This window comes from Aythya fuligula, chromosome 1, assembly GCF_009819795.1.
Source record: "Aythya fuligula isolate bAytFul2 chromosome 1, bAytFul2.pri, whole genome shotgun sequence".
Taxonomy (NCBI): Eukaryota; Metazoa; Chordata; class Aves; order Anseriformes; family Anatidae; genus Aythya; species Aythya fuligula.
Genome location: NC_045559.1, coordinates 114,712,174 through 114,731,166, shown reverse-complemented (window position 1 = coordinate 114,731,166; position 18,993 = coordinate 114,712,174). Strand labels below are relative to the sequence as shown.

General features: G+C 41.9%; 1 protein-coding gene across 7 annotated transcripts in view; it reads left to right on the top strand.

The window, feature by feature from the left end:
- Positions 1-18,993, top strand: part of PRDM15 (PR/SET domain 15) — a 33,998-nt gene that overhangs the window by 3,057 nt on the left and 11,948 nt on the right. For 5 of the 7 annotated variants that reach the window (XM_032195332.1, XM_032195340.1, XM_032195356.1 and 2 more), the window contains 12 exons: positions 325-370; positions 3,298-3,391; positions 6,009-6,162; positions 7,029-7,281; positions 8,460-8,582; positions 11,209-11,307; positions 12,101-12,325; positions 12,963-13,098; positions 14,196-14,377; positions 15,049-15,143; positions 16,057-16,144; positions 17,708-17,875. In XM_032195332.1, coding sequence (XP_032051223.1) covers positions 334-370; positions 3,298-3,391; positions 6,009-6,162; positions 7,029-7,281; positions 8,460-8,582; positions 11,209-11,307; positions 12,101-12,325; positions 12,963-13,098; positions 14,196-14,377; positions 15,049-15,143; positions 16,057-16,144; positions 17,708-17,875 — 1,654 coding nt within the window. In that variant the 5' untranslated portion in view covers positions 325-333. The remainder of the gene's footprint in view (positions 1-324; positions 371-3,297; positions 3,392-6,008; positions 6,163-7,028; positions 7,282-8,459; positions 8,583-11,208; positions 11,308-12,100; positions 12,326-12,962; positions 13,099-14,195; positions 14,378-15,048; positions 15,144-16,056; positions 16,145-17,707; positions 17,876-18,993) is intronic. The other 2 variants (XM_032195348.1, XM_032195364.1) reach the window with 2 other exon arrangements.

Sequence of the window (18,993 nt, the reverse complement as noted above, 5' to 3'; positions counted from 1 at the left end):
TTGTTCTGAGGTTCCACAAGAGCTTCTAACACAGGGTGCAGAGAAATGCCTGGAGGTTGGCAGGAGGGGAGCTGCTTAAGATGGCATTGCCTAGAGAGAGGTGCCCGCGAAGCTCCATTTGGGCTTCTTGCAAGTGACTTCAGCAACGCGTGTAATGATACAGCCGTCACTGGGGGATTTTCCTTTTCTGTCCCAGCAGGAGCCAGGGGTGTGTTTGGGTGTGCTCTGGGTCAGTCAGCATCATCACTCTGTAATGGGATGTTTCACTAATATGGTGAAAGTAAAACTCATTCAGAACTAACTTCATCTCTTGTGTTTTGGCAGGCTTGAAAAATGGCTGAAGATGGCAGCGATGAGACTATGTTTATTTGTAAGTACTGGAAGGAAGATGAGTTACCTCTTGTGATGTGACTTGTCTCTGCAGAACGTTTGAAATTAAAGACTAAAACAGACTCGGTTTTTATTTATGTAAAGGAAGCTCAGACAGCTTATGGGGGAGTGGAGAGAAGGCTGCTAATTTTAAGCATACACATTTTCCTGTTTCCGTCGGCAAACAGATGAAGAGCCCTGTGGATATGACTTAGCAGAACAGCTTCTTCATGGCTGAAATAAGTGTGGTTGAAGGCTCGGGGCTTGCCAGGGACAAGTCTAAGCCCCGTGCTTGTACTGCCAGCTTTGGCAGCCAGGGCTTTGCACGGGGAGCTCTGACCTGTAGCCTCCAGCAGGAGGATGCAGGCTGGTTAATCTTTCAGGATGAGCCCAGTGTGAGATGTGCTGCCTGAACAGGGGCACAGCGGGCTGCAGCCTGTGCTTGGTGGACCTCAGCTGTGGGCTTGCTTCCCAGCCTAACCCCTCTGTTTGTCACCTGGTGATAGGAATCCGCAGTCTTTCGCTCTCGATGGCTCCACAGCTGTGCATTGATTTTATGGTAGCTAACTCTTCCCTCTACAACATATGTACTGGGGTTCCTTAAAAAACAGTGATGACTTGGTGGGAATTTTTGTTGAGTTGCAGATACCAGTGGTGAGATTACGGTGACTTCTTTTTCGTAAAAAGACCCTGGTAGATGCCGACAAGGATGGGGATGTGGTATCATTCCCTAATTTTAGATTGATGGTGTCACACGGCCTTTTTTCATCTTCCAGTGGAGGCAGAAGTCACTAAATTTCTTGAGCTTTCTTGTGCTCTGTGTAAGTTTTTCCCGTGGAATATGGGGAGTGCTCAAGCTCAGGAAAAGCGAGTTGTTATGAGTGATACTGTGCACTCCCACAGTTAATGCCACTGAATATGTATTTCGTAGACATAAGAGAGTTTAGGAAAATTTTTCATAAAACTTTGTGAACTTGCCCTCCCCAGGGTATTTTGGCATTTAGGCTAAATGCTTAATTTCTCTTGGTTTTGTATTTCTCCCGTGGCCGTAATCTCTTGAAAGCGTCCCATATGGCGAGTGAACCAGCCGTGGGGGTTGTCTGCTCCAAGGCATCCCTCAGATTTTGAGACGTGCCACCCCGTGTCAGTCTCTTGTTCCCTCTGCTTTGATCATTCATCCATGCAGCAGCGAGAGGCACCTATCTCCTTCCTGCCTGTACTTTTGGACAGTGCTCATTGAACCAGTGCAGTGGCTATTTTTGCAGGAGTGAAGGCCGCTTCGGTGTCGCCAAAAGATAAGGGGAAGAGCAAACGAAGTGCTTCCTTTCCTTTGGCAGCAAAGCCAGCTGAAGAAGCTGTCATTCCGGCTATTCCTTCCAGTCCCTGTCGGTGGTGACAACCCATCCCGGGTGATAATCCGGTTCTTTTCAGCAGTCTGCTTTACACATTCCTCCGTGGCTCCTCCACCCTAGTTGGTGTTGGAAATTTACATTTAACCCGGATTATATTAGAATATTAAGTGCAGTGCGAGCTACAGGTAGCTGAGTTTGCCACACAGAAGAGTGGGATGGTGGGATGGTAAACTGCCACTGCCAGCGTGGCAAACTGGGCTGAGAAATTCCTTCTGCTGAAAAATGAACTGATGGGCACAGGATGGTTGTTTTGTGACAGAGTTCACCAGCAGGCACCACAAAGAGCTGTGCAGGAAGCAGTGGCTGGGCTTGGGGCTTGCGTGAGCTGGTACTGCCATTTGTGAAGTGTCTGTGGATTTTCACTGCTAAGCTCTTGTGTTTTTTTGCCAGGAGAAAAAGAAAAACAGCACAACCAACAGGGAGCTGTGTTGTGTAGTTTGGGATCCCTTTTCCCCGTCTTAGATGAGATCCTGTTGTTAGTTCAGTGAGACAAACTGGGAGGGAGAGGTGTCCAGTTAGGAGTACAGTTTATCTTCACCAGAGGGAGCGTGCCCTGGGACAAAACTGCTTTTCTCTTGTTCTCATCCCAGACAAAGTGTAGCCACCCTCTGCTTTGCAGCCTTGCTGGGGTTGCCTGACCTGCCCTTGTGAATGGGGAGCGCTAAGAAGATAACCCCTGTGTGATCATCCCCTGTGCTGCGTCAGCAGCTGCCCGGGCAGCGCAATTTGACAGCTGGTTTTCACAGTGAAGCAGTGTATGAGCGTTTGAAATCCTGCTAAGTTAGCTTATTTTGCAAAGTTTCAAATCATCCCAGTCTGAAAATTATTTCTTAGGAGCCTTTCAGGTCTGAGTAATTTGCACTTAAACTAGAAGTTAACTGAGGTGAGCTGAAAGTGAGCTAAGGAGTAGCCTCGGTGCGTTGCTTAGTCAGCCGGCTTGTTTGGGAAGGCACCAGAAGCTGTCTCTGAGCTCTGCTAACTCGCTGCCAGACGCTGCCTCTGCCCTGCCTGAGGAGTGTGAGCACATCAGGTGCTCGGCTCCTGCTCCACCTCCGTGCCTTGTGCAGGTTCTGCTACTGGCACCAGGGATTTGCATCTCTTCTTTCTAAAACAACCGTGCTACTCAAGCTGTTTCTAAAAGCCTGGAGTAAGGCAGTTTTGGAATAATGCAGCCTGGAGTAATGCAGTTTTCTCAGGCTGCTAGACATCGTGGCACTTTATCTGAAGAATAATCCCATCTTTAAGCAGAATATTTCTTGTGCATGTATGGTAATTAGTTTCCTCAGAGAGAAGATTTAAACAATTGTGTTCTGATAGTACTGATCATAATGTATATTATCTCACCTACGTGGGTGCTCACCTCAGTGTTCTGTTATACGTATTCTTTTAATCAATATAAATAAAACACTGTTTTATAAGTATTTTGCTTTGTGCTAGATTTTGCATTTGGCTCTCGAAAGAGGCAGCTGTACTACAGCAGCACTTTCCATGAACTTTGCTGTCTGCTTCCTTGCAGGGTGTGAGGACTGTGGGCAGTACCATGATTCAGAGTGTCCTGAGCTGGGCCCAGTGGTGACAGTCAAAGACTCCTTTGTGCTGAGCAGGGCCAGGTAAGGAGCGTTTGTGTCAGTGCTGGCTAACCAAAGCTCACGTTAGTGCCTCAAGTCAGATTTGTTTGTTAATGGGTTGTTAACGCTGACAGCTGAGAAGTGAACTCCCAGTCTATGAAAAGGACACAGCCTTCACAGAGAAGGAGAAAAAATGATGCAGAAACTTAAGTGCTCGACTGAACTGAAGCCAAAAAATAACTTGCTGCTCATCAGGACTTGGCTTCTTTGCTTAAGTTTCTGGCAAAAAGTGAGATAGCGCCAGATGGGGTGATGTCTTGGTCGAGTACCTGCAGCTCATTCCTCTCCTCAGATGTACCGTACAGGTTTCAGACAAGCACAGAAGGATTTCCCAGTGCTGTGAATGGTTGTATCCTCCTGCTTGGTATAACCTCTGTAATTCCTCCACTGAGAAGCAAAACAAGTTGTTCTCATTATTGTGAGCCTGTATGAATGATTATGGATAATACTCCTGTCAGTAAGCCTACAACAGCACAGCAGAAACAGTCATGCTTGCCAAAAGAAACAAAGGGGCTAAATGCAGTAGGAGAAAACAACAGTGAGTAGTGTATTTTTTACAGAGAAAAGAAATCTGGCGTTGTAAGCAAAATTCACATCAACGTGTAAAATGTGGGACTTTTGCTAAGGAGGAGAAACAACTATCATGAAGATGTGGCACAGATCCCAGAAAGGGAAGTGAGTTCAATGGGCTTCACGAGCTTTATGAAGCTTTGTATTTCTTGGGAAGCCACAGACAGAAACAATGGGCATGTGGGCAGCAAGTCTGACACGTCCTGGCTGTGCAAGCCATACCGTGTGTTCCCAGGATCATTTTGTAACAAACATCTGCCGTGCGTGTACCATGACGCCTCTCTGCACGGGCAGGGTGCTCTTTGTGGCCCAGGGTGCACGTTTGCTGGATGTACGCATGAGCAGTAGCCATTTCTCTGAGCCTTCAGGAAGTCCAGCAGCCCCGTGTAAGTTCCTGATAGACGTCAGTTTCTATGGCTGCAAATCCTCAAATAACAAACTTAGGCAGCCAGTGTTCATGGGGGCTACTGTTTGAACAGCCCCGACAGTAGAGGTGCTTTGGACGTGAGGGTAATTTTGAAATGCCTGAAGGAATGGTATAAACTGGTGATGGGGGTGCTTTTCTAAAAACAGGGCCCAGACTGGGCGGTGTGGTAACTCCAACCTATATTAAGCAGATTCAACAACAAGTTAAACTACTATCTCATACCTTTAATGGTTGGGCTTTTTGTTGTTGTTGCCTTGCGATTTAATACTCTTGTTTCTTCATGTGGTGGAGGACTGCAGTAGTGTCCAGATGTTCCAGTTGTGAATCCTTGTGAATGTGGTGTGTGCACTGGTTTTCAGCCTTTTTGAACATAGAGGTGCTTAGGTGTTCCTTAGTGGAAGCATTGGCTGCTGGCTTTAAAAGCAGGATTTTAAAATGACCATGATACAGAAAAATGTATTTATTTTTGAAGAGTTTACAGCTGAAAACCAGTAGGATAAGAAAGGGAAACAAGAAATGTAATTGAAACAAGATGTAACTTATTTTACATCTGGGGAACAGTATCTGAGAGAGTGATTTGTCTGAGGTTGAGGGCAAGTTTAACCACAAACTGGATATGAATCTCTTAACACCCTGTCTAGTTGCATAACCACATGGTGGTTGTTTTCCTCTGTCCCGCTGGAAAGATAAAATAAATGCTCAATGGTTAGAAAAATGGCATTAAGAAACGTCTCCTGAACTTCACCGACCCTAACGTTGCATATTCTGTTACTAAAACTGAAAGCAGGTTTTTTCAGTTGATTTGCTTATCACCAAGATTGTAATCTTTCTGTATTTCTCTTCATCTAGATAGGAAAGCAGATCAGCCAGTGTCAACTTTTATCCAGTAGCCTGTCTGGTTATATTTAGGTTTTCATTCGCTAGCACAGAACTGAAAAATCAAGGCTGTATTGGGTGTTTGACCATAACATCCCAACTTGGATACAATAACATGGTCAGAGATCGTGTTGAAAGCCTTGCTAAAGTCAAGGGAAATGACATCCACTGCTCTGCCTTCATCCATAAACGGGTCATTTTATCCTGGATGACAAATGGTTTGTCAGGTATGGATTTCACTTAACCGATGCACATTCGTCATGTGCCCATGAATACCTCCCAAAGTGTCTTGTTCCATGATTTTCCTAGGGACTGCAGCAAGGCTGATTGACCTCTAGTTCCTTTTGCTCTTTTTTGAAGAAGAGTGCAACATTTTTCTTTCTCTAATCACCAGGGACCTCCCCTGATGTCCAGGGTCTTTCTTTCAAAGGTGACACAGAGCAGCTTCACTGTGGTACTGGATCACTCCCTTGCACCCTCAGGTGCACCCTGCTGCGTTCCTGGACTTATATATTGCTTGAGCACTCTCGAGTAATTGCTGATTTGGCCCTCCTCCACCACTGGTAGTTTTTCTCCTCTGTTTATAAATCCTTACAGAAATCAGGGTATTTTGACAGAAAACTATTTTCTGTCTCTAGAGACTGGAGAAATAGATGCTGACATCTTCTTTCGATGAGTTCCTGCAGTCTTATCCCATATATAACTCAATTCTCTCTTCAATCTTAGATCATCTCTGCCTTCTAATTTGGAGATAAGACAATTGGAAGATGGGACTGAAGGAGTATTTGCTTTGACACAGCTAGTGAAACGTACGCAGTTTGGCCCATTTGAATCCAAGAGAGTTGCCAAGCTTGAAAAAGAATCAGTTTTCCCACTGAAGGTAAGATATGGCATGTGTAAAGCAATTGAAGTGAGTCTGTTTTACCCACGAGGATTTTATGCTATCTACTACTATGGAAAAAAATGTGGTGGCAGTTATTTGGGACATCTTTTAGGCATGCCCTATACCAGTCTACCTAAATGAGCATTCTCTGGGCACGATGCAGAAGAACTGATCTGGGGGCTTGTTCTGTGTGTTTGGAGTTAACGTCCTTATAGGAGATAAAGCCAGAATACTGTCAGCAAAACTGCTTGTCTGGCACCTAAACGTGATGATACAGGAAGTGTCATGCCTATGGCAGTTCATTTCTTTCTTTTTTTCTTTTTTTTTTTAATAACTGTGTTCAATTTGGTTTTGTTTGCTTAGTCAGTGGCATGTGCATTATTCTTATGGAATGTGCAATAAATGTATTTTTGTCTGGCTTGCATTTGTGTTATTTTTCTCTTTAAAAGTTTTGGTGGGAGAAATGCCCCGGTAAAAATGTAATTCAGTACTACGTGACTCAGAAGCAAAGATTTAGAGATGTGACATGGGCTGATGGGTGTTTCCCAGTGTGCTGTTTGGATTCTACGCTGTTTACCTATATACGGTCATTCAAATTTTGTGAAGAACTAGTGGCTAAAGCAAGACTTTGGGGATAGAAGTTCTCTTTGTTCCCATGCTGCCCCTGGTAGTCTGCCTTAGACTTACTCATCTGAAGATGAGACTGATACATGAGACTGAAGATGAGCCTGATGCATGCACGGGTTAAGGCTTGCTTCGTCTCTGATGTACACTGAAGGAAAGCCATTACAAAGCAGGAAGTATAAATTCTTAACTTTGCATTATTAGTTAGAGTTTTATTGCATGTGTAATTTGCTTGGTAGGTGTTCCAGAAGGATGGGCCCTTGGTTTACTTTGACACCTCAAATGAAGATGATTGCAACTGGATGATGATGGTGCGGCCAGCCACTGAGCACAAACATCAAAATTTAACTGCCTTCCAGCATGATAATGATATTTACTTCACCACCTCCCGGGACATCCCGCCAGGAACTGAGCTGCGAGTGTGGTATGCAGCTTTTTACGCCAAAAAAATGGAAAAGCCAGTGCTGAAGCAGGTCTCTAGTATTGCCAATGGTATGTGTGGGGGCCTTTCTTCCTTCCTAAGGGCCCAGTCCTGAGAGGGACTGATAGTTGTAGCTGACAGTGCTGTTTATTGAATAGGCCTTGACCCTGAACCTTTAGAGTCAGGCTAACCTGCATACATGGTTGCCTTACAAGAAGAAAGCATGGGTTCTTCACCACGGTATATCTGAGTTTTTGAAAACAGATGACTTAGTTGATGATTCAGCCTCTTCAGGCTGAACAACCTTGCTAAATAGTTCTTAACTAAAGAACTGGTATCAGAAGCAGCTCAGGGTACAAGAGCAAAGGGGCTCAGGTGTCAGTGTGTGTCTAAACATATGATGTAGATTTGTTAAAGAAGCCTTTTTTTTTTATAGTTGTAGTGAAAATGTGTTGGTTTTGCTCAGAACTGCTACACAGTTAAAAACTAATTTTACCTTATGCAGTCTCACGTGAAAGCTATTAGAAAGAAGTAAGTTCAGATGTGAGGTGCCATTCCACATCATTGCTTGTGCATTGGCAAGGAAAGGCAGCAGATTTGTTAGTCTGAATTAGAATTTATTCCTCTGCCCCCTCGGTTTTCTTCTACTTCTGCATTTCTACAGCTAAAGGGCATGATCCTTTAGCATTGCAAGGGCAATTTCTTTCTGTTGTTGAGCTGGGAATACTCCTTATACAGTGTTATCACTTTGCTGAGTGTAATTTGGGGTGACAAATATCTTGGGGAGAGGCCAATGCCAATAGCATGTTTTATGGCTGATCTTGGTGGTGAGCACAGTCTTGAATGCTGAATCGGTCCTGTTAACACATTTATAAATTCAAAGATGTTTTCAGTTGGTATTAATCGAGTGGTTTCATCTTTTTCCTATTTAGCTTAACCCATTCATGTACTTTCAACCCATTCTCATGTATACAGTGTGTGCAAATGGGTATTTAAAAATATTTAGGTAAAAAGCTTAGGTATGTCCTGCTGTCTCTCTTCAGCACTTTCATTATATACTCCATAACATCAAAGGCATTTATGCAAATCCAGGCATAAAAATGTCCTGGTTAGGATTTTACATGAGAATGAGTTTTGCAGGCCTGCTGTTAGGCAAAACTTTGTGACTCTGCGTGCTGCTGTCAGTACAGAGGAAGAGAATCAAAAGGTCTGGAAAGTAAAGAAAAGGAACTGTTTTTCCTCTCCACAGATATGTGCTTGGTAGTGATGGAATATGATAAAGAGGGGAACAAAGTCTCTTCAAAGCCTTCGACTGCTGTCTTCCCCCATAAAAAAATGAAAAAATCCAGCATACCAGTAGCTGATCCAGCAGGTATGCAAAATTATGTTATTTTTGAGAGAGAGAGAGAGAGAGAGTAGATACAGATCTAAAGAGGGTAGATAGAGATCCAAAGAGCTGCTGGGTATGCCATTTCTCTGCAGATATCATGGTTATGTAACATTCAGCAAATCCTAATGTGTAGAGGGTTTGAAAGTCTAGATTTTTCTTTTTATTTTCATGGGCACTGTGCTTAAAACACATAGGCAGGTTCAAAAAAGGCCAGAAGGGACAAAAAGACCTCCAGACAGATGATTTTCATGAAAGCCCTAACTGCTTCTGAATTTGCAGGTGGTTAAGGTTTGGCGGGGGACGTTCTAAAGAAAATCTGCAGACTTTCTTTGCAAACTGTAATAGTTCAAATGGCCAGGTGCTAGAAGAAAACATGAGATTGTGAGTGTAAGAACAGTGCTGTTTGGAAACAACAAAAATGCTGCCCATCCCTAAATTACGGTGATACCAGAAGTCTAGAAGAATTCAGACTGTATTTGCTGACAGGAACTCAGATTTATGTAAATTTATGAGCAATACAGGTACTATTGGCAAAGAACACAAGGTTAGGAAACAACTAACGGAGTCACAGAAGCTTAGTCCCCAAGATTGATCATGAAGCAATTCCTCTGTAATCTCTGATAAGAGAGCAATGAAATTAAGAAGCCGTCTAACACAGATTGCCTTGTCTTGCCTTGAAGTAAACTCAGAGTACATAGTTTGCAGATCAGGATGAAAATAAAGTATTCTGGGTCTCTTCTTTGAGAAGGTTGGTTTGCTAAGTTACTAGTATTAAAAGTAGTCAGGAGGAGAGGAGGAGATTGTTGCAGATGTGAACTTCATCAGAAGAGGTCCATACATTTTACCTGGATGCTGCCACAGCTGAAACATGAAGCTGGCTGAGCAGTTGCCTTTCAGTTCAGCATAACTGATTTTTCCTGGAAAAAAACAGTGAAGAATTTAAACAGCCCTTCCTACATCCTTTATGCTACTGTCTGAAAGGCCAACTTCAACAGAAACAAAATGTGTACTGTTACATTTCAGGAGCCTTAAAGCGTCCCCGCTGTTGTAGTGTTTTGGTGCTTACAAAACAAAATATGCCTGTTTTGATTCTGACTGCTGACCCCAAGTCCTGCAAAGCTTCTGGCAACTGACAGCTTAACCTGGAAGCCTGAAGAAGTGGGACGTGACTCTCCCTGGCAAACCAGTGCACCTAGTACCTAGGGTCTCTAGGTTTGAGGTAGATAAAAGGAGCAAGGGAAGTTCAAAAGCAGAGATCGTTTCCAAGACAGATTTCAGTTTTGCAGATGGTGGCTTTTCAGTTTTACTGGCCAGCAACATCATGATACGGATCCAATAGCTTAGCTTACATGTTGTTTACCGATTTGACTTCTAAGTTATGCAGAATTTGGGGGTTCAGGTGTGTTGTCCTTGGCCTCCTGGACAAAGCTCTCAAGATAAGAAGTTCTTTTTGTAGCCTGTGAAGAAAGAAGTTCTGTTTTTGAATCATCATTTTTTATATATTTATTACAGTGTGGATGAGGTCTGACGCATGTAGTGCAGAATGTTGAACATGTTTGTAGCAGGGAACTATCAGAGAGTCTTTTATTTTTGTTTAAGAGCCAAGAGTGAGAAGGAGGAAGTATTTTTATCATCCCATTACAGATGGGGTCCTTAGGCAGAGAGAGATTAACTGACTTGCTTACTGTCACGCAGGAAATCTGTGGCAGAAACTGAGGTACAGTCTGAATTTCTTGCACTGGCATTCACTCAATCTAATTACAGCCTCATCCTACTTTCCGGGGGATTCTTGTGTACTGTGGAATATTCAGCTTTGTGTGTCAAAAATCCTGTGAACCAGTCCAGATTTACCAGGTACTTGGCAATTTCAGACAGATCATCCGAAGAGTGAAAGTTCAGGGACTGTGAACCTTTTTTTTTTTTTTTCCCAATTCCAGATCCATTTTCCCCCTAATATCTTTATGCGTGTTTGTTGGCTGATAGTTAAAATACTGATCTGGTAGTCTGATAGAACACCCAGTTCATGAAACCACTCAAAACCAGGTTTTTATTGTTCTCACCCTTACATCTGTTAATCCAAATGCTCTTACTCTGTGATGCTCTTTGGAGAGAGCAAGGAGGATTTTTCTACTTCTGTCCTCAACTGACCCAGAAGAGTACTGGTATCTCCACTGCTAAAAATTGATTTGCATCTTGTCTTTGATCATCACTGTTCTTTAGAAAGTGATAAAGGGACCCTTGGGACTTTACAAGAGCGCCAATGTTCTCCCCTGCAGCCATTTGGATTCTATTCAGTGTTCTCATCTGTTTTGACTTTTAAAGTACTCATGTCTGGAAGATCCCAAAGTGGTCCCAGAGAATAAATCATACTTAAGTTTTCTTGTGAATTGCACGTGTTACAGGCATGTGACTACTTGTTTTGTTTGGTCTGCTGGTTGGAGTATAGCTGGGAAGCTCAAAATTAAGCAGTTGCCTCTGTGGGCCACTTATTGCTTAAATCATAGTTTGTGGTATGCAGGGAGTCACCGCAAGAGGAACAAGGCTACAGGGATTTACTGCTTCTTTTTCCCATTTTCAAACCTTTAAGTTATTTCTTCTTGTGATTTAGTGAATGCTTCAGAAAGCAGCGGAGCTGCAGAAGCAGAGTCCAGCCAGTGGACGTGTAAAGTCTGTTCTTCTGCTTTCCAAGAGCCTCAGCTGCTGACAGGTAAGGAGTGTTAGAAATTGATGCCAGAGTACTGAGGAGCGTTAGGAGAGTTCAGTTCTCCCAGAGCACAAGGCTGCAAAGCCATGTCCTCATCCATGATGCAGGTTTTATATACTCATGTAAAAATAGGTTTTATATATTTGTGTAAAAATTGTTTGCGAAAGGTAAAACAATGATGTTATTGATGTGGCAGCAGAAAATCTCTAGGCATACAGTTGTGATATTGAATCTAGAAGAAATAAAATTACTGTCTAGAAGATGACGTGAGCGTTAGGAGCATCAAGGGCAGAAAACTGCATGAATGATCTATAACATCAGACACGTCAGCTTATACTTAATGATGCTATCTGTCTGGTATTTATAGCACAGATGCAGTAAAGGTAATGAAATAGGTGGGTTCCTTTTCTCTGCATTTCATTTCCAGCTGTTTTATTCAGTCTTCTAAAGATCTTAAAATATTTAAGAGCTCCGACCGTTTGACAAATCATTTTTGAAAAGGGGACTTTGGCTGCTAAATAACTTGGATATTTGGAAAAATATACACACTGTCAGGGGCACAGCCTATTTCCCGTTATATCTATTAAAAATTGCAGTCCATGTTAGTAATTGTTTGCATGTTTAATAGACTTTATGCTTTTAGTTAGGATGGTATTGTGACTGACTGCTTCTGAAATAATTTGGAGTCCGTTAAATGAGGTTGACCTGATTGATAGGTTTCAGCTAGATTTATCCCTTGGGGAATTCCATGGCAGTTTCTTTCCTCTTTATTCTCTTGTTCTTTCCATCCATCCAGAGCACTTGCTGAGTCACCTGGAGCAAGCTAAAGGTGCTCCCCAAGCCAGCCAAAATGAGGCTGTTACAGAGAAAGCAACAGAGACTCCCCCTGCGGATCCGCCAGTGGTTTGTGATGCAGCTGGTGCCAGTACAGACTCCAGGAGGAAGGCCAGACGGGGAAGAAAGCCCAAAACAGCAAAAGCAGAAACGCCCCTCGTCGTTGTTGAAGAGAAGGATTCGGCAGGTAAGACAATGCTAAGTATGTGTTCCCCTCATATGTCTTTAGTTTTCAGAAAGGCCTACAAAGTAAAGCACAGTCAGGGTGGAGGTTTTCAGGCGGATCACTAAAACAGATGATTTACAAACCTGTGTTAGTTATCTGCAAGGTCCATGTCTACAGTAAAGGTTGCAACATCTGTGCTTAGATGACCTGCATTCTCCTGCAACAGTTTTAGGAATAGAGGGGCCCAGAGACAACTGTGTAGCATCCTGCGAGAAGAAACAGGAGAGAAAGCATCCTCCCTCTCAAGAAGAGAGAGCTTCCTCTCTCAGCCTTACATTGTATTCCTAGAAGGGGCTTTTTTCAGGGTCTTACTTCCCTTTAAGAGAAGTTCTAGTAGGAATTTGCAAGGCATGGTCACCTGTACTAGTAGGCTGGAAAGGTAAGAAATTACACCTTCGTAAGCGATGTTAGCTCCAGCTTACTTGTGATTCAGTAGCCCCTTTCTCTGTCTTCAAAGTTCTACCTACTCATTTGCAATCAGTTACTTGTCAAGGATCCTAGTTCAGTGCCACGTGTCATTACAAAAGCAAGTTCCTGCAATTAAGGTTTTCTTTCAAGCTCTCCACGTTAACACTCTATTTTTATGATGTGTTTGCAGCGGAACGGGTAGCTAGCACTGCAACTGAAGTCCCGCCAGATGAGGTAGCCCTGCCTTCAGCTACAGAAGAGAGGATTATGGAATTGGTTTTAGGAAAGATGCCTAGCACCACAAACAGCATCAGTTCAGTCACAAAGTAAGTGTTCTGGGATGCAGAATTTCCTCTCGGGCTTAATCAAGTCAGAGTAGCATGTAACAGCTCTGCTCAAACACTGAACCCACAGATGCTGTTTTTCATTAGTGTAAAACTGCATGCTGCTGCCACTAGAAGAGCCACAAAGCTGGATCGAGCACTGTAGGATGATGCACAGTTGGTGAGAGATTTGCACTAGAAGGTTGAAATATAAACCACGGGAATTTAATTTTCTGACATGTTAATGGTTTCATTCAGTGTGATACCAAAGCCTCTTCCAGTTGCACAGTGAAATATTACTCTTGTTGAATGTTGGTGATAAAGCAGGCAAAAAGTTTTTGGCTTTAAAAAAAACAACAACACATTATTATTCAGTCTGGTTTGTATCTTAACTCATAAATGACTTCATACTGATTCATGTTCATGATACTTCAGACTTGGAGCAGTAAGAAGGGAAAATTTATGTATACCAGAACCTCAGGGAGACTGCTAAATATCATTGACTGATTTAAAATCTTCTGTGTTTTTCCGGCTTGATAAAACTGTCTTTTTGAATGATTTTTTTTCTTTTTCTTTCATTTTTTTTTGGTATAATAAATTAATTGGTGTTTCAAAATTAGCTAGTAATGCTATATGCTAAAGTCCTGAGCAGACGGAGAACCATCAAAATGCATTCCAGCGGGTGGCTGTGCTGGGAAATAGAACAGGACCGCTTCTTGGTGCCCTGCTGCCTTCTTGTCATACACGCTTTTTGCATGAAAACAGGTTTCTAAGCCGAAGTACTGCTAAAGTTTTTAGAGAGTAAGCAGAACAGATCCTTTATGCTGCTCTGAGAGGCCTTAAAAGACGATCTCTGGGGCTGGTGGCTGCTGCTTTTTTTCTTTTTTGTCCTGGGTGAAGTTAATTTGGAGCGAGCTGCTTTCTGACATCTGCTGCTACCAGTGGGTGGCCGGGAGGTCATCTTCTCAAGGATGAAGCTCCAGCACTCCCTCTCCTGCCAGAAGCTGAGCGTAACACTCTTCTAGCTTTTGCCAGCTCTTGGGACTTCCTTGCAACCTGTGGGATACCTTTCAGTCCCTGCCTTTCTTTCTCTGATCCAGTAGGTTTGCTCATCACCAAAACACCATGTCCCTCAAAAGAAGTTTAATTCTCTCCAGTAGACATGGTATACGGCGGAAGCTGATAAAACAACTCGGGGAGCACAAACGTGTCTATCAATGCAGTATCTGCAGTAAGATCTTCCAGAACAGCAGCAACCTCAGCAGGCACATCCGTTCTCATGGTGGGTTTGCTTTCTGTCTCGCTTGCATACTGCTTCTGTCTCTCGTTGGTTCCACCTTTGAGTAAAGCATTTAAACTATTCTTAATATTGCTGTGCATAATCTTAATAGAGTTGCTTTTTAAAAAAAAAAAAAACTTTCTCTAATGACCTCTTTAATTTTTTCAGTCCAAAGCATGAGAAGATAAAGTTGGGAGTTGAAATTTGAGTATTTAGAATCTGAATGTAGGTACATATTATAAGCAACGGCAAGGATGTGATGGCTTTTCCACAACTGTTCCAAAACTGTTCATCGCTTTACATACACACAGTCCCCCATCTTCACAGGCTCATGGTCAACATTGATGTGTAAATACCAGCTGAGTGCTTTTTGACCTGTGATCTGCAGTTCCAGGGGGTGCATGACCTGCTTCTAAGGATTCTGTGAAAAATAACAATTTCAAAAGGGTGGGGGGAACCAAACGTAATTCTTGTCAGTAGGTAAACTGCACTAAAATGGAGAAGGTCAAAATCCATTATCTGCGTCTCCTGAATTACTTAAACTTCTCATCACTAGCCTGTTTATTTGCAGTTGCTTGTCCTTTGGTTTCCCCTGTCTTGCCTAGAGTTGATTATTATCAGTCTCTGACTTTTCTTTTTTTTTTTTTTTTTTTAATCTTGATTGATCCCCTCAGGTGACAAACTATTTAAATGTGAGGAATGCGCAAAGCTGTTCAGCCGTAAAGAGAGCTTGAAGCAGCATGTTTCCTACAAGCACAGCAGGAACGAAGTGAGTGGAAATGACTAGCGGGCTTCTTCTGAGGTTAGGTGAAAATGCATCCAGGTGCTAGCGGGGGAGTTTGGGTCAATTACATTTGAGTAGATACCTGTGAATTTCTTATAAGTGAGACAAGACTGAGGGAGAGGTAATATTTTCTGTTACAACAACGGATTAGTTTGGAAAGTGGACACGCTTTGGAGCATGGAAGTCTCTTTTCATGTCTGAATTTTCTGTAGAAAATTGTTTTCAGGCATCTGTTACAGCAAGAGAAACTGGAGATAGCTGGACCTGCATGACCTAGAAGTGAGATCTGAATTCAGTTTATTGTACTAAAAAGGACTATTCTAGTCTTGTTTGCCTGTCCTGGTTTATCTATCACCACCTGTAGCATCATTTAGTGGGTGAACTCTGGGTGAAGGCTGTGTCAGTAAGGGCTGTGATCAGATGTGTAAATGTGTGGTGCTTATAGTAGCAGTGCTGTGCCTGCTATGAGGGCCTTTCAGTGCTGCTGACATATAAATACTTAACACACCTGTGGTAGAGCCTTATCAGTGAATATTTCTGTTCTTGCTGGGCATCAAGGTCCTAAGCTCTCAGACTCCTGGCATCTGCTTCGGAGCTAGAGGATGAGTCAGATTACATCTCGCTTTTCAAACATTCTGTCTCCACATCGGACTGGGAGGTTATTGGGAAGACTGTTACAAGCACACAGATGCATTGTCTGTTCTTTTTGTTTTGTATAGAGGTCATATGTAGAAACATGGCATGATAATCTAGCATTAGAATTTTGTATCTGTGTATTTAAGCGTCCTGTTGAAGGAAGAAAAATTAGGAAAGGCAGAAAAAGTAATTGAGATTCAGAATTTCTCTGTCAGATGTGAGTTGGCTTTTTCCCCTCGTAAACACTGTTTGCAATCCTCAGGTTGACAGTGAGTACAGATACAAGTGTACAACATGTGAAAAGGCCTTTCGGATAGAGAGTGCGTTGGAATTCCATAACTGCAGGACAGGTGAGAATGGCTAATGGTTCAGCTTCCTCTCATCTTTACTCAGTTTTGTGGGTGTGTCTACAGATCTATCTCAGTATAGTAACTGCAAAGGGGAAGTAGGCATTTGGATTTTTTCATCACCACAAGCAACCTGCCCCCTTCTTTCCCCCTTTTCTCACAAAACCTGAAAAAAAAAGTAAAAACGAACAAACAAACAAAAAAGATAAAAAAAAAAAAAAAAAGTGAAAACAGTAATCTGTAGAGGAACACATCCACTTTTGTATTGCATTTAGTATTTCCTGCTCAACTATATAAAAGCCTAACTAATATTTCAATCGTATGTTCACAGCTACCCTGTCACCATCTGTTTAACTTTCTTTCCTGAAACTAAGTTTAGCCTCTTCTCTCTGAGATAGGGGAACTGGAAAAGGAGCCAGTACTATCAATAGTTTGTAGTTCTCTGGGATTATAGTTTTTGTGGTTTTGTGGTTCCGGGCAGCCTGCTCTAGTGGTTGGCAACCCTGCCTAGACCAGGGGAGTTGAAACTAGATGATCTTTAAGATCGTTTTCAACCCAGGCCATTCAATGCTGCTTTTTCATGCTTTGTTTATACTTGCAGTAGTCTCTACAGATGCTTCTTTCTTGGTATCACTAGAACTTGTCCTTTTCTTCCACAGCCATCCCTTGTGGTTACTCATATTAGTTGCACTGAGTGATCTTATGCTTAGAAAATGACATCCCAATTACTTTTACAGACCCATGATAACTCTCGGTTTAAAATCACTTGGGCTATTGCCCCTTCCACACCATCCTAAGTAGGTTCTCTCATTTCCTTTCAGAGGAAAAAAAACTCAGCCATATGTAGAATGGAAAATAATGCTGAGTGACCTCACTCTTGTGTTCATTCAAGGACAGCAGCATACTTTCTGTCTCTTGAGTTGACTGTTAGCAAAATGAGCAGCAGTTTTTGCTCTACTGTTTAACAAACCAAGCTGTTACTTCATTGTGATTACTTTAGCATTGGCAAATTCCACCTACAGCACCAGGCTGTCATGTTTTGACAAAAGTCTCAACTGCTGAATATCAAGTGAATTTCCCGTAGGCCTATTATCGTATAATGGTTTGCTTTTTGAGATTTTATACTTTGTTCTGGAGTATACCGTACTGGCATGTATTACACAGTCAACTCAAAACATAATTTTAATGTATGCTAGACCACAATGGAGATAGCCAGGTTGAGGAAGTTATGATGCTAGAGCCAGTGTTCAAATTAACATAATATATTTCTATTGCTTTTGAAAAAAATATGTTCCAGTGCATTCCAGTGATACTTTCACATACTTTTTTACTACCTATTTCATAGGTAGCAAAATTAAATGTGATATGTTGTTTGATGTTTATTATACCTTTAATGGGAAGACAAATTTTGAAGAAAAAGAAGAATACATGCTTCTGCATTTCCCTTCTCAATCCATATAATGATGTATTTTATGTTAAAATTCAGGTCTAACAAAAGAACTACATGTCCCACAAACACGCACAACCTGCTTTCCTCTGTAAAGACCTGCATGGTTTCTCTTACAGATGACAAGACATTCCAGTGTGAGATGTGTTTCAGATTCTTTTCTACAAACAGCAATCTTTCCAAACACAAGAAAAAGCATGGAGATAAGAAGTTTGCCTGTGAAATCTGCAATAAGATGTTCTACAGGAAGGATGTCATGCTAGACCATCAAAGACGACACCTGGAAGGTAAGTATACTGCGTATGAACAGAACTGTTATGGTAGGTGTCGTTTTTAGTCAGCTTCCTGACCTAAAGTAGCAAGCTTCAGCAATATGTGATATTTATAAAAAATAATAGTAATGAATCCTTGAGGAAAGTTACCTAATTCTGTGAAACCTTTCTAGGAGCTGCACCATTTTTTTTCTTCATATGATTGGAGTCAGTGCTGCTAACAATCACATGAAAGTTGTTTGGGTTGCTATGCATTAGCTTAGACTAGCTGATTTTAACAGTTTATTTTTTTTTTAAATCTGAGTTCTATTTTTTTTTTTTCTTTAAATGTGTGGTAACTTGAAAATTTGAGGGCAGAGAATTAACTTGCAATGTAGGATTGAAAGTGACTACTGTATATATTTATTTTTAAAGTCTGCTACCTGGCCAGTATAATATAAATAGAATGCTGTGTGATGTTAATCTTCTGAAATCTGGGGAAATGTATGAAAGTAATATAAGATTTGTCTGTTTGAACTTTGAAGCATCTAAAGACCTTATAGGTACTCAGAGAGAGTGGAAAAAGTAGGGTAATGATAGATTGCTGAAGTATATATTAAAATGCCACTAGTGGTAGAGATGATAAGACCACAGGTGATTCAAAAAATTAAAAAAAAAACAGATTATCTGATTTGGTGCTTTGGGTATAGCTGATTGTCACTGGCCTCTCGTGATTCAGCCCTCTGTGTCATGAGCAGAGGACAAGGGTTAGAGTGGCAATGGCAAGAAATTTCATGTTCAACTTCCACAGAACAGCAGCAGCCCTCTTGAAAGTAGCAGAGAAAGGTCTGAAAGTTCCTTCTCTGAAAGTTCCCTCTCTCCTTAGAGATATTTGAGGAGAATTTCTAGGCCAGATAACTGATCAAAATGCCAAGGCCTACTGCATCTGCCTGTTTTCCTGTTGACAGTAAATGTCTGTTTTCAGACACAGCAGAGTTGGTGTAATGTCCAACACTTTGGATACGTCACTTTGGCAGACTGCTTCTATATTCTTAAGGCACCGTTTTAACTAAGCAATTATCCTTTTGCTAGCAATTAACGTCTGCATTGAGGCTCTTCCCAGTGTTTCACTCTTCTTTACAGTATTCACCTGA